General features: G+C 44.6%; 1 protein-coding gene across 1 annotated transcript; it reads right to left on the bottom strand.

Annotated features, from left to right (window-relative positions):
• Positions 1–770: 770 nt before the first annotated feature.
• Positions 771–16,073, bottom strand: rasl10a (RAS-like, family 10, member A). Its single transcript, XM_071352982.1, has 3 exons — positions 14,727–16,073; positions 6,393–6,517; positions 771–4,366 (listed from the first exon to the last, which is right to left on the bottom strand). Exons 1-3 carry the CDS (start codon positions 14,940–14,942, stop codon positions 4,093–4,095), a joined length of 615 nt encoding a protein of 204 aa, XP_071209083.1. The 5' UTR covers positions 14,943–16,073; the 3' UTR covers positions 771–4,092.
• Between the last annotated feature and the right edge of the window lie 884 nt (positions 16,074–16,957).

Genomic DNA, 16,957 nt, shown 5'->3' with positions numbered 1-16,957 from the left:
CACGCCCCTTTCACATGACCCTGGAAACCGGAGGAAGGATGAAAACTGATGCGAACTTTGCGAAGGAGGTACTGGCATGTGACGCTGGTGTCAGGAATTCCTGAAACATCAGGAGGCATGTGATTCACTACTTCTGCGATTGTTTTATTTTCTATACGAAATGAACTATCAAAAAGCATCTCCTTGGAGTAAATTGGATAAATACTGATACAACTTAATGGATTTTTTTGCTAAATATCTGAGATATTGGAAACATTACAGACACTAAATATACCCGTGTGTGTACATGTTCATACATGTTCAGTATCAGTAGCAAGTGTGTTGTGTGAATTGTCTTAGAATTTCACTCCAGGGACTACTGTGGCTTATATTTTACACTCAACATGCACAATTAGTCTCTACTGATGCTGACATTTAGCAGATGAAGAACAATGTGTTTAAATATTTTGGGTTTCTAAGTCAAGTTTAATCAATCGTTTTTGACCGTGGGAAATATTTGCATTATAAATCCTGTCCCAGGGCCTATGCATTTACCAAAATAGACGCACATTTCACTAAATATACTATAACACCTTTATTCCACACGGTGGCGACATTGTCACACTTATGTGACGTGTGGAATCACCTCTCGGCATGAGAAGTGGTATCACTAGTGGCAGTGTTCTGGGCAACAACTGAGTCATTGAGATGAGGCATAATCAGAATGAACTATTATTAATAGTGTATGAATAATGAAGTGAATGAAAAAATACTGACTAAGAGACAAGAAGGCCGGTTATTGTGGGCAACACGTTTAATTTTACCATTGTCAAAAACAAAACAGCTAACACCTACTATTGAAAAAAAAGGTGATGTTTGTTAGAAAATTTAGCCCTTGATGTTGGAACACATGACACACTCACACAAACAGTCTAATTTAAATGGATGGCCATTCATGTTACTCGAGAAATTACCATTACTCTCAGATGCTACATAATCTTTCTCTTTAAGAAATCTGTCTAACTATAATTTCAGTAAAATGGAGCCTGTGAGCACACACACACACACGCACACACACGCACACACACACACGCACCTCTCAACTGCTTTTGATAGTCTCCGATATTAACCATATACAGTACACACAGGTAAATAAATTACAGCTACACAATCACACCAGTGCAATTAAACCCTGACCTGTTGGCTTGGCAGCAACAACATGCAAATCAATGATGCACATACATACGTATAATACAGGTACTCATTTTCAGTGCAAACATTGTCACAGGGTGTCTGCAATCACAGAACACATGTTTACCACATTCTCAAACAATATAAATATCTTGCACAATTCAGACACTGCTTTGATATTTCCAGAAAGTATTTTGTTTGTTTGGTAGGATGCTAATATATTGGAATGCTCTGGGGGTGTATGCTCTCTTGTGTGTGGTGGTCTGGGTATATCCAAGAGCAGGGAGGTTTAATACATTCTATGTGAGGCATTCTAGACTTGTACTGTGGTTGGATACAACTTGTCGTGCTGGTCAAGGTGCTCTGCAGATTTATTGCCCATAATATAGTCTCTACTTCTTTCTTTTCTCCTTCCATTGGCCTTCTGTTTCACTAACCCTGCCCATCAACCTGGGCTTAACCTTACAAGCATTTTAAAACCACACCCCCTGCCTACTATCCCTGCATCACATTCAATATCTGTGCTAGACATCCCCTCTAGCTTCCTGCAGGCACCAGAGCGCCATTGATATAATGTATTCATCAGAAGCACACAGACTGAGGAAGACGGGAGGAAGGGAGGATTAAAGTCCTTCATCATGATAGCGACAGCAGTGTTTTTCTGATGCAAGATAACCTCACATCCCCCTCTAAACAATAGACTTTAAATGAGAAGAGGGAGTGACAGCACTATAATTTTGTACCTGCACCTCCAATCAGTGAATGTTTGTTTACCTGGAGTACAAGGACAATTCCTGAACAAGAAATTAAATGGTTTACTGTTTAGGGGGCATTTTGGAGAGCTGTGGTTTCTGGTGCTGCTACCCCTAAAAGAGGAAGCGGATGTACTAAACCAAGAGTAAGCCATCCATCTTGTTGACTCACCCACATTTACCACACAACCCCTGTAACCTAGCCTTTCCTATGGTGCATCGATCTTAGAATAATGCAATTTCAAGTATGACAGCCAGGGCATTTATCTACGTCACATGACACTGCCTCACGTTTAAAAAAAGGAAAACTTAAAAAAAAAGTTGCATTCTTTCCACTCACATGTATGAGACTAAGCTAATATGGAGAGAATACCTAGTCGTGTCGGTAATGATACTTATTCAGATACAACCATCAGCATGTATGAGCTGTTGCCTTGCAATCTGGGGCGCTCAGAGCCCCAATTGTTTGGGTAACCTGTGACCAGAACTGTGGTGTGATGATAATTGTTTGGGTGACCTGTGACCAGAACTGTGGTGTGATGATAATTGTTTGGGTGACCTGTGACCAGAGCTGTGGTGTGATGATAATTGTTTGGGTGACCTGTGACCAGAGCTGTGTTGTGATGATAGTTGTTTGGGTGACCTGTGACCAGAGCTGTGGTGTGATGATAATTGTTTGGGTGACCTGTGACCAGAACTGTGGTGTGATGATAATTGTTTGGGTGACCTGTGACCAGAACTGTGGTGTGATGATAATTGTTTGGGTGACCTGTGACCAGAGCTGTGGTGTGATGATAATTGTTTGGGTGACCTGTGACCAGAGCTGTGTTGTGATGATAGTTGTTTGGGTGACCTGTGACCAGAGCTGTGGTGTGATGATAATTGTTTGGGTGACCTGTGACCAGAACTGTGGTGTGATGATAATTGTTTGGGTGACCTGTGACCAGAACTGTGGTGTGATGATAATTGTTTGGGTGACCTGTGACCAGAGCTGTGGTGTGATGATAATTGTTTGGGTGACCTGTGACCAGAGCTGTGTTGTGATGATAATTGTTTGGGTGACCTGTGACCAGAGCTGTGGTGTGATGATAATTGTTTGGGTGACCTGTGACCAGAGCTGTGGTGTGATGATAATTGTTTGGGTGACCTGTGACCAGAGCTGTGGTGTGATGATAATTGTTTGGGTGACCTGTGACCAGAGCTGTGGTGTGATGATAATTGTTTGGGTGACCTGTGACCAGAGCTGTGGTGTGATGATAATTGTTTGGGTGACCTGTGACCAGAGCTGTGGTGTGATGATAATTGTTTGGGTGACCTGTGACCAGAGCTGTGGTGTGATGATAATTGTTTGGGTGACCTGTGACCAGAACTGTGGTGTGATGATAATTGTTTGGGTGACCTGTGACCAGAGCTGTGGTGTGATGATAATTGTTTGGGTGACCTGTGACCAGAGCTGTGTTGTGATGATAATTGTTTGGGTGACCTGTGACCAGAGCTGTGGTGTGATGATAATTGTTTGGGTGACCTGTGACCAGAGCTGTGGTGTGATGATAATTGTTTGGGTGACCTGTGACCAGAGCTGTGGTGTGATGATAATTGTTTGGGTGACCTGTGACCAGAGCTGTGGTGTGATGATAATTGTTTGGGTGACCTGTGACCAGAGCTGTTGTGTGATGATAATTGTTTGGGTGACCTGTGACCAGAGCTGTGGAAGTAGATGTTCTACTCCTCGAAATCCATTGACAAAACCTCTTCTTCATCCTCATCCTCCTCCTCCTTCCTCTCAATGGGAACATTGTGACAGAACTGGGGTGTTGTGATAGGTGATAAAGATGCACATCTAGTACAGGGACCAATGTCAGTCCTAGTAGCTACAGGATCCGAGTCAGATAAACCTCATATGAAAATGAGCTCAGTAAAGCAGGAGGCCTCTGGGTGTTTTCCAGCCATTTAGATCGAAGTCTTCTCTGTATGTATAACCATTCCCCCTGAGGTGTGACTGAGGTTCCTATGGCTCTGACATAGGAGGGAAGGAAGTGCTCCGGGGTGAAGTTTCCCCTAGTTACAGATCTAGGATCAGCTTCCCCTCCCTCAATCCTAACCTTTACCATTAGTGGGAAAACTGCAAAACTGGGGCAACTTCACCCTACACCGGAGGGAGTCCACTGGGTCACATGACAGTACAGCGGTTCCTCTGCAGCGCCCCTTGTAGGCGGATCCCAGGTGTGTGGTTCTGTTTCATGCCACGCCCTACAGCGATGCCCAGCAGCTCTTTGAAGAGCAGGACCACATGCCAGTTGAACTTGGCAGAGCACTCCACATAGCCACACTTCCAGGTCTTCTTGACCAGTACAGAGACGGCCCTGCGAGGCGTGAAGCGCTGGCGCTGCAGGTCTCTTTTACTGCCCACCACAAGGATGGGAACCTCACTGCTGCTACCCTCCCTACAGGGACAGGGAGAGGGAAGACAGAAGAGGGGGGAAGGAACAGAGAGAGAGAGCACAGGGATAAAGGTGAAAAAGAATTGTGTGATTAGCTAACAAACATGTGATCCAACAGCTACAAAGAAATCACAGTCACATAATCCCTATTCTCCACACATCCTGTGTATAAATACGGATTTAAAGGTGACTGCATTGATGAAGAGTTCCCTGGTCTGTGAGTAAATTCTCCCCCTCCCCCTCTTCGTGACATTGTGAAGGTCAGTAGCATGACAGGGAGACAGACTGGAGACACCTTCTTCCAGAGAGGTCAATGGGTGTTTGTGTGTGAGGATTTCTGCAGTATGAGTGTTTCTGTACATGTCGGGGCTTGTGTAGTGTCTACCCACAGCCACAGTATGTGTGTGTGTGTGTGTGTGTGTGTGTGTGTGTGTGTGTGTGTGTGTGTGTGTGTGTGTGTGTGTGTGTGTGTGTGTGTGTGTGTGTGTGTGTGTGTGTGTGTGTGTGTGTAAATGCCACTATAAAATAATGTGATGTGTGTGTTCTATTTCCTCTGACTGTGTTGGAGATGTGTGGGGGTGGATCAGAGCTTTGGGGTACTAGGGGCCTCCCTCCACATTCTGTATTGACAGAGACTAAATGTGGAGGGAAATGTTTCTCACAGCCCATTGGATTGTGAAGCTGTATGGCAGGCTGCGAGCTGGGCTAAAGCAGTGATGACTCAAGTGAGGCCGACAGTAATGCTATTGTATACAATAAACTCAGATTCCCTGAGTTGCAAATGCAATGATTCAAGAAAGGACACAGACATACACACATACATATAAAGACCCCCCTCCCCTAACACAAACAGATTCATAAAAAAGACAACGTATAAAATAAGAATACAAAGGGAAATGGACAATAGTGATGCTCAATTTGCTCAAATGCTCAATTTCACTTCAGGATTTATATATCCAAGATTAACCTGCATCTAATTGAGATGTGATGATATCTTCTGGTGGACATAATTTAACACTTCCATATAAACACAGTCCGAACTAGCTACTTGTACTGAGAGGTTTAAATTCAACTTGGTAATGAGGCTGTGGGGTGACATAAAACCAACCCCATTAATCCCAACACCAAGCAGGCATCTGCTACCCTCTCAAATACCCATCCAGGCCTGAAGGTCTCTGGAGCAGCGGTTTAGAAGAGTATGTGTGTGTTTGTATGAGCTGTCAGAGTCTTCATTACATCAAAGGAAGGCAGCTATGGTCTTTCGGGCAGAAAGAAAACACAGCCAGATAACTGACAGGGCAGGGATTCTGGGTGAGGGAGAATGTTTGCGGGTGTGAGAGAGTGTGCAGTATGTGTGTGTGTGTTTGTTTTGAAGTGGGTTGAGTAAGCAGCAGAAGAAAGACAGGGGCAATTCCTCCCAGGCATCTTCCTATCCTTCTAGCCCACACAAATCCCAATAACCTGCATCTGGATGTCCCCTACTCCATTATTCAGATTTATTCACCAGGAAACTCATCCATCCATCCTCCCTACCTCACCATGTCCCTATGTCAATCAACCAGACAGTCAGTCAGCCAGTCAGTCATCCAGTCAGACAGACAGTCAGTCAGACAGTCACCCAGCCAATCAGCGATACAGCCAGTCAGCCAGCTAGCCAGTCAGACTATCGAGGACAGATCAGGACAGCCTGGCAGGTCATCTAGCTTTTCACACCTGCAGCTCAGGAGGAGCAAAGACTAGTACATGTGAAAGGGATGGTGCACTGCAGTTTAAAGGCAGGTCACGTCACAGAGCTGCAAAGATGTGAATCTCTTTAGCGCTCAACAAATGAGGGCCATTCATTCCCCTATCAATATGCACATGAATGCAGGTGCAGGGGCCTGCAGTCGGAATGACAGATGTCTTTTGTCCTTTTTCTTTTTTACATGCAGTACATGACTGCTGGTCTTCTGTGGCCGTTTATGGGTCTCTCCACAGGTGTTTTACCTAATTGGTCCATATTTGTCACTGTGTTGTGGTTTTCCCTTACCTGTGCTCCATGATCTGCTGGCGGATCATCTTGACATACTCAAAGCTCTCCACACAGCAGATGTCATAGACCAGGATGTAAGCGTTGGCATTACGCACCCCTCTGCAGCGTAGGTCCAGCCACTCCTGACAGAGAGAAAGAGAGAGACAGACAGACATCACTCACCCACTACAGACACACAAAGATCCAAAAATAGGAAGGATATCGAAGACATATTGTTTCACTTGTCAAGTGAAACATAATTTTAAATGATTTATATTTCAAGACCAAAATAACATCTTCAAATGACATGTATTCTGCTCCTATATCTCCCATAAAACAGTGACGCTTGTGAGGACAGGAGTTCTTTTAGCAGGTTTCTGAAACAGAGGTAGCCACAGATCACATCCAATTATTCAAAAGCTGTCAGGAAGTTTTGTCCTCTTCATTTGGGTTGAAATTGAAATAGCGTAGAGTCAAATAGATTTTTAAGACAACTTTGAGTCAGTCAGATTGATAGCCCAGATGTAATTTTAATGTTAATTGAACCTTTATTTAACTAGGAAAGTCAGTTAAGAACGAATTCGTTGTCTGACTCTACCTGGCTTGTGCATAATGCAGGCCCAGTACAGTTCTCTGGGCTACACATGGCTGATGTCAGAAACAGAGAAACAGAGCACTGGCAGAGGACCAGTCTCCTGTCAAGCGTAACACTTGGAACACATCAGTCCCACAGCGCTACACTGTTCAGCCCTGCTGTACGCAATGACGAGAGGGCAAACAGCAGCCTAAGATGAATAGTAATGATTTGCTAACAATAATTAAAACACACAGCACAATGGGAGTGATTTGCTTCAGCCATTAAGGTAATTGCTTCAGCCATGACACAGTGACCCAATCTCTTCCCTCCTACTCTCTCTGTTTCTCTCTCTCACACACAAACACACACACACACTTTCTCTCGCTCACTCTCTCTCTCACTCTCTATGTCGTCAGCTCTACCTACGTGAGCTGAATCTATAACCAGTTCTGTTAGCTGGGGGAGGGAGAAAAAAAGAAGAGGGTGATTGGAGAGAGAGGGATGGAAGGAGAAAGCAGAGAGAGAGAGAAGCGGAGAGATTAAAGAGCAGCAGGTGGATGGACAGGAAGGAAGTGGGAGGGAAGGGTAGAGCGATGGAAGGATCAACAGGGTGTGAACATAAGCCCTGGCCTGAGCCCCACCAGGCTGACAGGCAGTGGGTGGAGGAGTGGGCGACGTGGCAGAGGGCACAAGCATTCCCCTTCACTCACCTCCACCACTAGCTTTCTGAACAGACAGTGAGAAATCAATACGGCAAGGAGAGCTGAATGTCATTGCAGTAATAAGAATCAACAGGATAACACTGGAGGAGTACTCTAAATGCATCCTGTTTATTCTGTAGATAAGTCTAAACAGGGAGTTTGTCAATAAGTCATTCTGGTGGGGAATCAGATGTAAACCGAAGAGACGAGAGTGAGAGAGACAGAGCGTGTGTGTGTATGTGTGTGTGTGTGAGAGAGAGAGAAAGAAACAGAGAGAGTGGGAGGGAGGAGATTGGGTCACTGTGTCATGGCTGAAGCAATTACCTTAATGGCTGAAGCAAATCACTCCCATTGTGCTGTGTGTTTTAATTATTGTTAGCAAATCATTACTATTCATCTTAGGCTGCTGTTTGCCCTCTCGTCATTGCGTACAGCAGGGCTGAACAGTGTAGCGCTGTGGGACTGATGTGTTCCAAGTGTTACGCTTGACAGGAGACTGGTCCTCTGCCAGTGCTCTGTTTCTCTGTTTCTGACATCAGCCATGTGTAGCCCAGAGAACTGTACTGGGCCTGCATTATGCACAAAACGCGAGTCAGACAACATGTTTTATGGCTTCAGTCTGGTTTACTGCAGGCTATCTGACTGACTCAAAGTTGTCTTAAAGACCTCCACTACCGTTCAAAAGTTTGGGATCACTTAGAAATGTCCTTGTTTTCCATGAAAACATACATGAAATGAGTTGCAAAATGAATAGGAAATATAGTTAAGACGTTGAAAAGGTTATAAATAAGGATTTTTGATTTAAAGAATAATTGTGTCCTTCAAACTTTGCTTCCTTCAAAGAATCCTCCATTGGAGCAATTACAGCCTTGCAGACCTTTGTAATTCTAGCTGTCAATTTGTTGAGGTAATCTGAAGAGATTTCATCCCATGCTTCCTGAAGCACCTCCCACAAGTTGGATTGGCTTGATGGCCACTTCATACATATCATACGGTCAAGCTGCTCCCACAACAGCTCAATAGGGTTGAGATCCATTGAGAGTGCTGGCCACTCCTCTGTCCAGTGTCTGTGTTCTTTTGCCCATCTTAATCTTTTCTTTTTATTGGGCAGTCTGAGATATGGCTTTTTCTTTGCAACTCTGCCTAGAAGGCCAGCATCCCGGAGTCGCCTCTTCACTGTTGACGTTGAGACTGATGTTTTGCGAATACTACTTAGTGAAGCTGCCAGTTGAGGACTTGTGAGGCGTCTGTTTCTCAAACTAGATACCGAGAGAGAGAAGCGGAGAGATTAAAGAGCAGCAGGTGGATGGACAGGAAGGAAGTGGGAGGGAAGGGTAGAGCGATGGAAGGATCAACAGGGTGTGAACATAAGCCCTGGCCTGAGCCCCACCAGGCTGACAGGCAGTGGGTGGAGGAGTGGGCGACGTGGCAGAGGGCACAAGCATTCCCCTTCACTCATCTCCACCACTAGCTTTCTGAACAGAGGGAGAAATCAATACGACAAGAAGAGCTGAATGTCATTGCAGTAATGAGAATCAACAGGATAACACTGGAGGAGTACTCTAAATGTATTTCTTCTGTAGATAAGTCTAAACAGGGAGCTTGTTAATAAGTCATTTTGGTCGGGAATCGGATGCAGTAATGGGGCAGAATCTGAGAGCAGATAGGGATCAATGTGAGCTGTAATGATGACAATGGTAACATATCCATGTCGACGAGGAATAATAGCCTTTATTTAATTTGGAGGGATTTTCGGCACCACTGCGTTTGTGTGTGTGAGAGAGAGGGAGGGAGGGAGAGTCTCACATTCAGTAGGTCTGAAACATAATGAGGGCGATCAGCCATGGAGGCAAGCAATGTGGCACCGAGATCATTACACACAAAGGTGGGAGAGAGTGAGAGAATGAGGAGGAAGAGAAGGGAGGACAAAAAAGACATAATGGTCGACAGTGAAAATAATGTACATAGGGAGTTTCAGTTCTATACATTTTTGCTGTCATTGCCTTTTCTCCCTGCGGGTTTATTCAATAGTTTTCCAGGAGAAATGAGGGGGGGGTAGTGACCATAGATGACAGATCATCAGCATTCCTCTAACATCTCTCCTCTTTCTGCCTCAGTTTTTTCTGAGAGATTATTATCTCTCTTCACTGTTTAAGCAGTACACATGATCACATCCCTCACTATCTACAGTAGGTGTGTTAAATGCACCCCCATCTCTCTGTGGGCTAAAAATAGAGGTTGCATCCTCGGCTCATATCTCTTTGTCATCCAAGTACTATTTTTTATGTGGAGGTGGAGCTCTGTACACAGAAACGATTGCAACACTGCGGCTTGTAAACTCACTAGTCCACCTTCTCACACCTGTAGGACCGAGAAGAGAACAACAGAGAAAGAGAGAAAAGAGGACGTGGAAAGGAGCTATATAAAGTAAACAAACATGGAAACTGTGCGTTCGCGTGTGTGTGTGTGTGTGTGCGTGTGAGCGCGCACAGGTGTGTGTTTATGTGTTCTCCAGTTGGCTCTTTGAAAACTATTAAAACTCACAGCTTAGCCTGCTCCCTTCAAGTGCCAAACAGAGCAGGTTTCCCTGACAACCCAGGTCCTTGGTCACTTTTTTACCAGGATGTGAGGGAGCTGGCATCCCACTGCTCCCAAAGACAGTAATGGTGTCCAATCACAGCTCATCCAGAGAGAAGAGAGCATGGTCATGAAGGGTTATACCTGAAGACATACCTCAGACACTATTCTGTCCCTTTGGGATTGAGCTTCTCATAACTTATTGAGGTACTGTTCACAAGGGAGACAGACCCACATTACACATGTGAGTGTTTGCGGGGTTTATTAGGGTTTAAGATGGCATTGATCTGTTGTCTCCTCCAGCTGCCGGACTCTGATGATAGCGCCATCCTTTTAATACACACACATCTCCACCTGCTCTGCCAGTCTGTGTGACAGAGCCTATCTGCAGAGGCTGACAAAGGGCCAAGAGAGCGTATCCAGAAGACAACATTTCTGATTCATCTGATGTAATGAACAGTAAAATAGATACATTGTATTCTATATACACTCAGTTGGCAGCTTATTAGGTACACACATCTAGTACCGGGTCGGATAAGGCAATGTATTTCCACTCCTCAATTGTCCAGTATTGGTGATCGAGTTCCCACTGGAGCCGCTTCTTCTTGTTTTTAGTTGATAGGAGTTGAACCCGGGGGGTCATCTGCTGCAATAGCCCATCTGTGACAAGGATGGGTTGTGCATTTTGTAGAGGCCGTTCTGCACACCACTGTTGTGCTCTGCCGTTATTTGCCATTCCGGGTTGCCATTTGATTAGCTGTTCAGGAGTCTTATGGCTTGGGGGTAGAAGCTGTTAAGATGCCTTTTGGACCTAGACTTGGTGCTCCGATACCCGCTTGCCACGCAGTAGCAGAGAGAACAGTCTATGGCTAGGGTGGCTGGAGTCTTTTGTTTGTCACACCATTCTCTGTAAACCCTAGACACTGTCGTGTGTGAAAATCCCAGGAGGCTGGACGTTTCTGAGATACTGGAACCGACGCGCCTGGCAAAGACAATCATAACACACTCAAAGTTGCGAACAGTAATTGAATGCCTCGATGCCTGTCTGCCTGCTTTATATAGCATATAGCAAACTCACTGTTTATATGAGCGAACGGGGTGGTGTATCTAATAAAATTAGTATACATTATCATAGTAGGAGAGAGAGAAGCAAATGAAAACGGAGAGAGAGACACGAGAGAGAGACGAGAGACAGACGAGAGAGAGACGAGAGAGAGACGAGAGAGAGACGAGAGAGTGATTGAGCGAGAGAGCATTATGTGTGGAAGTCATGGTGATATGATACAATATCAGAAGATGAATAAATCTGAATGGGATCCACTGTAAGGCTTAAGTCCATCTGTCATCACATCCTATCGATAAACTGTGACAGATGCTCTGGGAATGCAAACAGCAACAAATTAAAACAGACAGCAGCCCCGCCAGAACAGAAATGATTGTTACCATCCCCAAAGTTAAATAATGAAGTGGCGTCTGCCCTGCCTGCCTAAAGAGACCTAAACAAGTAAACATCCGAGTCTAAATGATGGAACAGAGCCAAAGTACAAGTACTACGTCCTTTATTGCATGCACTTACCTAACAGAAACCTGGGCCCCTTCCATAAACATGGAGACATACTGACGCACATCACTTTATTCACCATCTTCCTCCCCAGGTACCATGTGAGGGAAGAGGAACCGCATTTAGTGAATCTGGATTTCTATGGTGGCCATTAGACTTTCTAACCTATCTAATAGGCTGCAGCAGCTCCACTCCCATCTCTATTAGTCTCTCTATTCCCTCAAGGCCTTCAGCAGGGCACTGTGCTTTAATCCAATCAGCTCCAAATAAAATGAGAGTAAATCTCAAATCGGGTCCCTGGGTCCGTTCTTGTTCCAGAGCGCTCTGTCCTGTGATGTTGGTCCAGACAGCCTCCCCTCTGCAGACCACCATGGGCCTCCTGGCTCATTAAATATGGAAGTAAAAGAGGAGAGCGCTCGCTCGGAGTGGAGAGCGGGAAAGCCTCACCACCTGGCTGGGCTACAGAACTCACCAGGCTGGGCTACAGAACAGAACACAGAGGACAAGAGTAAGAGATGCCTAGGCTTCTGCTCTCAGAGCCATTCCTGAGGAAATGAACAATGACAAATCTGCCTGATAGCAGTGTTCTTGTTGCACTCAACTAATGATTCCCTGGTCCTGTTTGGCTCAGTTGGTAGAGCATGGTGCTTGCAACGCAAGGGTTGTGGGTTCAATTCCCACGGGTGGACCAGTATGAAAAATATGAAAATGTATGCACTCGCTACTCTAAGTTGCTCTGGAAAAGAGCATCTGCTAAATGATTAAAATGTACCTAAGTACTGGTAGAGATGTCTGTGTTGGTTAGATACTGTATACCGATGTCTGAAGAGGTTGAGGCTGTTATGTACATATTCCTACCATTCAACCAAGGCCAGAAATTCTCCATTTAAGTATTCAACTGTTGAAAGACATAACTAATCTATATGCAGACATAATGAATCATGGTGCTGTAACGTGTGAAAGGAAAGCAACAATGCTCATGCAGCATTATATATGTAGGAGTCAGAGAACAGATGTGCAATTTACACATTTTTATGTGACGAGGCGCTTGGGGATGTACTGTACACAGACACACACCCACACCTTGCAGAATCTATAATGTGATCCATCCTGTCTTCTCCCTGCTGTTTGCACCTGCCAGACTGCTCTAATGATGGCTAAGAGGCATTTAGCTGAAGAAAGAGCAAAGCAAATCAGATTGATTTTGTTGAGGTGCTCCGCTCCACAGATTGGAGACAATGAAGCACACTGCAGACCTTTTAACACATACTAAGAGACAGTTGTCATATTCTCCTCTTTTCTTTCTCTCTCCTGTAAATGGCTAGAATCCTGAATTCTCCCCTGCATTCCTGCTGGCTCTGTCTGGCGGTGCCTGGCTGGGTTGAGGCTGTCTACTCTTCAGTGTGTTGGATCTTCTGTTTACAGGAAGCACCGTGCATGCCCACTTTGAATTCAGATGTCTTTCTGTTTGGCTGCATGGCCTGATCTCTCCTCCATGGCCTGATCTCAATTTCTCAGTGGCACCACACCTGTCCAAAAAAGACAGTTCTTGCAATGGAGCCGAAAGGCTGCAACGCGTTCCCTCAGCCAATGACAAAAGCCTGGCAACTATCAGTAATATCTGTGTTTCACGCCAGTCCCAGCCAGCTCTCCCAGCCAGCTCCGTAGTAACCTTGGAGAACCCCATCTGGGGCGCCAGCAGCCAGGTCCAGGGAGGGAACAACAGACAGGCTTCCTGTGGACCAGTGAGGAGGTCAAGATTGGTGTGTGAGGGTGTCATTAACCATTCAGAAACACCCTTAAGCATGAATACAAGCATGTATGCACACACACACTAATATATGCATGTGTGTCTGTCACTCATTTAAGGTGAGGACAAGGAGATACAGAGAGAGCAGGAGACTGGTGCAAGTGCTGTCTGAAAGCAGAACAGCTTTGAGAAAATAGATTGAACTGATCAAACCACTGGCTGTCAGTGGAAAAAGCTGCAACTACTGTATGGTGTTTCATCTGACATTAGCTGCTCTTGCCAGGGCATATCTATGGAGCTAGAGCTTACTGTAGGTCACTAAGAGAATCTCCATTTTGGTTTTTACTCATTTAATGCATTGGTCATTATGTTGGAGCATGCTGTATTTTTAGCAGCAGTAAGTTCAACCATTTGCCATCGATTCAGAGTTTATGATTCAATGTGGAATTGTAGCACTTACTGCCACTCCAAACACTTGAATGCTACTTGATGGGCTGTGAATCTGTGTGCCAGCTCTACAAAGTCAAAGCTTTTTCAAAGCACATGTGCTTCCAGTTCCCTCCTCTGATAAGAGCACACATCACTCCCCTCAGCCAGGCAGACAGTCTCCATCACCGCAGCCAGGTTCAGGTGCCCTAAGGCTGGGCAGCTGAGTGTCCTCTGGTAGTGGGTCTAGGAGCAAATAGCCAATAATGACTTACTTATGGAGTCACAGAGGCAGAACATATGGATCAATTCAACATGACATAAACATCCCTCCTTTTGCCTGAGGGTGGCAATATAATGCAGTGAGGAGCCCAGAGAGAGAAAGAGAGAGTGTGTGTGCTTACGTGCGTGTGTTTTAAACACCAAATACATAAAGTAGCCTATAGCCAAGGCTTACCACTGAAGTAATACATCAGGTCTCCATAGCAACTACTGCTCTAAGGGGCATCTGATTAAGAAAAAATGCAACGGATGTCTTTTGAAGAAGCGCGCGATGGTAATTTTCCAGGGCTCTAACTATTAGCGAGAGGCCAAATAGGTACTGATAACCTAAAGGTAAGTTAAAGACAATGAGGCAAACACTTCATACATCTCGAAATGATACCATTAAAGCCTAGGATATATTTTGAGCCCAATAAGAGAATGCTAGTATCTTTCCTATAAGTGAAAAACCCAAATAGAAAGTCACTTTCTATCTTACCTGGCTCGAGCTTGAGGGGAATGACGAAATTGGCGGGACATCCAAAATCTTCAGGTCGTACATGTTACCGTTCAAAATGACAGAGGGTCTGTACACATACCTGGTTCGGGTTGGAGTGTAAACCTCTGAGAAGTCATTATAAATAAATTGACGGATTATGGAAGTTTTCCCGACTCCGGGAGCTCCGATAACAGCGATACTTAGCGTCTCCACCATTCCTGGAACATCAGCACCATGGACAGCGACCAAACCAATTTGCAACTCAACAAAGATTATCCTAGCAGCGGTCTTGTATCCAGGAAATATTGCTGCTGCTGCTGCTGCTGTTCCGACACAGATCAAAGCCAACAGTTATTTTACGTTGAAGTAAACACTTTTTGCTTGCTGTGGCCCAAAAATGTAGATTTTGCTAAACCTTATAATTAGGTAAAGAAAGGTCGAAACAGTCATCCGTCGTCAATGTTTTTAAATGAATTGATGGTTATGTTTGCTGTTATCCAATCTCTCTCACATCGAAACACAAATAACGCCACTTGAGCTTATTTCGTTTAATAGTCCTAAGAAAAATCAATAACTCCAAGATTCAATACCGGGGAGGGGGTTTTCGCAACGTCTCCGCATTCCATAGAGAGAAACTGTATGCTAATCTTCTGGGGAACAACCCCCCGCGCCCTCGTCCCCTAGGAGGGAGCGCAAAGTCCGTCCTCGGAATTTCCACAGGGACATAATCTCACTCACTGTTTGAATTATCTCAACATTAACGAGCCCATTATTGCTTTTCTTACGGATCTTCAGGCTGTACAGTTATTCTATCCGCACCTCTTACTCGTCTCCAGCCGATGCACCAATACGACTGACTCCTTGCGCTCAACAAAGCCTTGGAGAGGCACGCTAACTCAGCAGCCCCGTATCTACAGATAGATGTCCACGTGCTCCAGAATGAGCATAATCTGCTCTTCACGATGTAAGAAGTCACAGCTGATCATTTAGATGAAACGATCCAAAAACAGAGACAAGCGACCAACTGCTGCATAGGCATCAAATGAATGTATCTCCCCTGTTCACTGGTGTGTCTGTCGGTATGGTGCGTGTTCCTTGTGTGTGTGTGTGTGCGTACGTGCGTGATTGGATGTGTATGCTTTTGTCATCTTTTAACGTTTATTTATGTGCGTGTTAATCATGACAGTCGTGCCCAGGTTTTGTGTAATGAGCTACTATTTAGAGGTCAAATGCCTGAAATGGAAACACGAATGATGTAGCCTATCACACAAAATGCACATTGATGTATCGACCAAATTAATATTTCATTTTTTCCTCCTGGACACAGAATCCTCAAAGGAGGCTCCCATGGAGACAGAATGCTGCATTTACACTTCCTTAAAGCGCAAGGCTGACTGACGCACAACTGATTGGGTTCCTAAAGCTAAGCGATTGATGAAGGATGGCTCCCTATCAATAGCAATACCTTGAGTGGCAATTAAGGTGTCACATATGATTAATTATACTACAAAGCCTGTGTAGATACTTGCTCATAAAACAATGGTCATACAATGAATGCTTCTCCTGCTTTTTCCTATTCAATTGCGACATCTAGACTACCTGTCTCAAGAGCTCTGTGTGTACTCATTAGCTATAGTCAAGCAATAATTACATATTTAGCCTACAATAAAACCCTGCGTCATCACCATTTGTTTGTCTGTATGATTTCACCAAAACGAGAGGGGAGAGTGACGACAACCTGCTGCCATTCCAGTGATGGATGCAGTCAGAGTGAGAGACTGACTAAATGGGTGATATGAGCGCAGTGTGCTCTTGTCGCATTGACCAATTTTAACTCACCCTCACCTCACCGTTAAAAGCAAACCTTTTAAAAATATATTTTGAGAGGTCGGTTGCAATCCAAACAATATAGTGAGGTTAATGTAAAGCCCCAATTATGTCAAGGTCATGCAATCAAATCAGTCAAGGTATGTCGATCAACTACACGGATTGGAATGCCGAAACAGTTCCTCACAATTACCATTAGACTATGAATGTGTCCAACAATCTGTGCAATCAATAGAAATTCATGCTGCAACACGTCTTTTAAAGTTCATGTGCATCAATGTTTTTATTATTCTGGAACTTTCTTGGATTCGCAGAAGTCCTACCTGGTGATAGGTGTAACAGAATATTAACTTTCCTTCAAAGCGTTCAAGGCACTCGTTATAAATAACGCAGTTCTCGATATG

The sequence above is a fragment of the Salvelinus alpinus genome, chromosome 19, assembly GCF_045679555.1.
Source record: "Salvelinus alpinus chromosome 19, SLU_Salpinus.1, whole genome shotgun sequence".
Classification (NCBI taxonomy): Eukaryota; Metazoa; Chordata; class Actinopteri; order Salmoniformes; family Salmonidae; genus Salvelinus; species Salvelinus alpinus.
This window is presented reverse-complemented; position numbering and strand designations above follow the sequence as displayed.

Bases quoted from the DNA above. Each gene is read 5' to 3' on its own strand.
- rasl10a (XM_071352982.1), bottom strand. From the start codon at position 14,942: ATGGTGGAGACGCTAAGTATCGCTGTTATCGGAGCTCCCGGAGTCGGG. The intron at 6,518-14,726 runs GTAAGATAGAAA...TCTCTCTGTCAG, and splicing joins TCCCCTCAAGCTCGAGCCAG to GAGTGGCTGGACCTACGCTG. The intron at 4,367-6,392 runs GTAAGGGAAAAC...CTGTCCCTGTAG, and splicing joins CAGCAGATCATGGAGCACAG to GGAGGGTAGCAGCAGTGAGG.